Source organism: Centroberyx gerrardi, chromosome 23, assembly GCF_048128805.1.
Source record: "Centroberyx gerrardi isolate f3 chromosome 23, fCenGer3.hap1.cur.20231027, whole genome shotgun sequence".
Classification (NCBI taxonomy): domain Eukaryota; kingdom Metazoa; phylum Chordata; class Actinopteri; order Beryciformes; family Berycidae; genus Centroberyx; species Centroberyx gerrardi.
This window is the reverse complement of record NC_136019.1, coordinates 21,678,105-21,680,979: the sequence shown is the minus strand read 5'-3', so window position 1 is coordinate 21,680,979 and position 2,875 is coordinate 21,678,105. Positions and strand designations below refer to the sequence as shown.

General features: G+C 41.6%; 1 protein-coding gene across 1 annotated transcript; it reads right to left on the bottom strand.

Annotated features, from left to right (window-relative positions):
• Positions 1 to 415: 415 nt before the first annotated feature.
• On the bottom strand, positions 416 to 1,885 carry LOC139922117 (E3 SUMO-protein ligase KIAA1586-like). Its single transcript, XM_071912563.2, has 2 exons — positions 1,850 to 1,885; positions 416 to 1,660 (listed from the first exon to the last, which is right to left on the bottom strand). Exons 1-2 carry the CDS (start codon positions 1,883 to 1,885, stop codon positions 416 to 418), a joined length of 1,281 nt encoding a protein of 426 aa, XP_071768664.2.
• Between the last annotated feature and the right edge of the window lie 990 nt (positions 1,886 to 2,875).

Below are 2,875 nucleotides of genomic sequence, written 5' to 3'. Positions count from 1 at the left end.
TAAAGGCATAGACCACCCAATAATCTAAATTTGTCAGCTGTTTTCTTACTTTGAAAATAGTCTAATAGAAAAAATAAATCAACATTCCACATCATCTCATTCAACATTCCACATGGTAGATCCTGTACTGGTCCCAATACCAAAATGAATGGATAAGATAGGACTATAGGCTCAAAAGCCTAAGCTAGAGTGACTCCCATCTTTTCCATTAATTCAGAAGTGAAAAACATATGGCTCCTATGGAAAAGATCCTGTAGAATATGGATTTATTTTTTCTATTAGACTATTTTCAAGGTAAGAAAACAGCTGACAAAGTTTGATTTTTGGGTGGTCTATGCCGTTAAGTAGTAGCTAGGCTAATGTTTCAGTCTTCAAAGTAGCCTAATGCAAAACATTCTATCAAATCAGTCTTACCTTAAAAAATTGACCACAGAGGTTTGCGTTGACTCCCCTGGGTTTTCCTCCCTGTCACCCACGATGTTGAAAGACGATGGCCAGCGTTCACCCAGGACGTCACAAATGGAGTAGGGTCAAAGATCTCCAAAGGTGGTCCATTGATGTCCACAAAAAGAAGAGAGGACAGACTCTTTGCGCGGAGCCTGTTGCGAGATTTCCTGTCCATGTCATTAACTGCCGAAAATCCCCTCTCACAGTCGGTAGCCAAGTAGGTCTTACTGGCAATCAGAAGTCTCTTCAGAGTCTCTCCCTCCTGTGTCCCTTGTAGTTTAAACTCTCTGAAGTCCTTAATTGCTTCTCTGGTTGGTTCACCAAGGATTTTGGCCATCTTGTGCACCTCAGTCTCACCAAACAAGACAAGCTCTTCACGCTTTTGTGGCCAGCTGGACTTCTCAAGGGGCCTCAGAAACTGAACAAGGTCGTCACTTGGCAGGCGGGCAGTCAAGTTGTCAACAACTGCTTGGTAAAATTGAGGGCTATTTATTTTCCCTGTTCTCTCACCAATAACACTCACACCTTTAAACAGGCCAGCCAAGATGCTCTGTTGAGCCTTTGCTGTTGACTTTCCACCCTGCATTTTCATTGCAGTTAGAATTTCAATTGTCTGTTGGATGTAGCGGTGACTGTCAACAAGTGTTGTGTCTCTTCGCTGCAGCTTCAGTGAGAGGCTCTGCAGTTCCCTTAAAACATCTTTCATGCAGGCCAAATCACACAAAAAACTTGCATTGGTGAGGTACTTCAACAGCCCAGTGTACTTCTTCCTCACACTGTCAGAATGAGATTGGTCCCCACTTTCAGTTTTAAAATGTTTTGCCAGAGCAGAGAAACTCTTCCACACTGCTCTCACTGTGTTAAAACTACTGGCAACCCATCTTATGGTGAAGACCTGGCCAATCTTCAGAATTTCAATGTTTAGGTCATTTGCTGCTTCTTGTAGCAACCGTGCAGTTTTGTGGGACTGATGAAACAAGCTGTATAGCTTTGAGATGAACATTTCGAAATGATTGCAGCCAGACACAGATTTCAATGAGTCATGTACAGCTAACTCCAATCGGTGAGCTAAGCAGTGAATGGATTTTACGTTGGGAAAGTCACCTTTTAGTTTAGCGATGACTCCATTCTTCTCTGGTGAATCATGTGATGGTGGATAATTTGGTGGTGGATGATCTCCAGCTCCTTCGGCCTTCAGAAAGATGTTGATATTCTTATGTTGTCAAGACACTCATGAGGATAAGACAACCGTAATTTCTTTCTAGGGGGTTTCTGAGGGTATGATGCATCCCATCAGTTTCTAAAAGTACTATTTGCCTAAATATCTGGTATGATGGCATACATCTTTAAGTGCAGTCTCCTTTCTAACTCACCTCTTTGCTACTAGGTTGTGCCTGCTCACTGTCCTCCTGACCTCTTCCTGCCTGCTGACTGTCATTCTGACCTCCCTGTGCTTCCTTAATACAACAGCACATAAATGTAAAACTCACCATCACTGATACTATCCTGCTCAGTATTAAGCCTGCATGACAACCACAGAAAATATAGGCTGCATTATCATCTCTAAGTCCTAATTCTTACAAGTTTCAACTTACTCTTTTTTTAGCACCAAAAAAGTAAATATTAAAGTAAATATTGTAAATGAAAGGGCGCGCTATTAGCTAACATTACTTAGCTAATGTTAGGTAACGTTAAGGCAAACGCTAGCTAATGTTAGTTAGCTAAACTGTAACTTAAGGCAAAAGTTAGAAACTAGCTAATGTTAGCGTTCATCCGTAGACACTTGACACAATCTAATTCAGAAACTCTGAAGGTAAGAAAGTAAAGTGTATTAGCTACTTACATAAACCTACAGCGTCTCCATTGGCTTGCGCGACGCACGCGAGCATAGACTTTAAAGCCTTGTTTGAGTGAGGCAGGCAGAGAGACGTTCAACTAACGTCAAGGTTAAGAAATGGGATGGTCCACTTTAGGGGTGTCTAAAATCATATTACAAGATTCTTCCAGGCATGAATATGGGGAATATATTGTAATATTTACGATTACAGGTAAGAAAGATATATAAATGTTTCAACCCCCCCGACCTGTTGTTTTTACCTCTTTTGGGGGGGTCCAAGTCTTAATTAGGGGGGTCAGACTCCCCCAATCCCCCCCGTAATTTGAACCGTGCCTGACAGTCAAAACTAATTGATTGATCTATGTGGTCAGCATGTCTTAAAGACTATTTTGAGTGAAAGACAAGAGGCAACATACTATTCAATAATGTGTGATGCTGTGGCGGACTCTATAGACATTATTCACCATAATCTGTGGTTTGGGTATGTTTAACACACACAGTTATATTGTGTGCTTTTCAGGGTTAAGGAGACACGGTCCCTTTAAGAAAGTCTGGTTTCCTGAGTCTGACGTCTGCTCGACGTATGTTGTG

Coding starts and splice junctions, on each gene's coding strand:
- LOC139922117 (XM_071912563.2), bottom strand. CDS start 1,885: ATGACAGTCAGCAGGCAGGAAGAGGTCAGGAGGACA. Junction 1,661..1,849: donor AGGAAGAGGTCAGGAGGACA/GTGAGCAGGCAC, acceptor TGACAACATAAG/AATATCAACATCTTTCTGAA.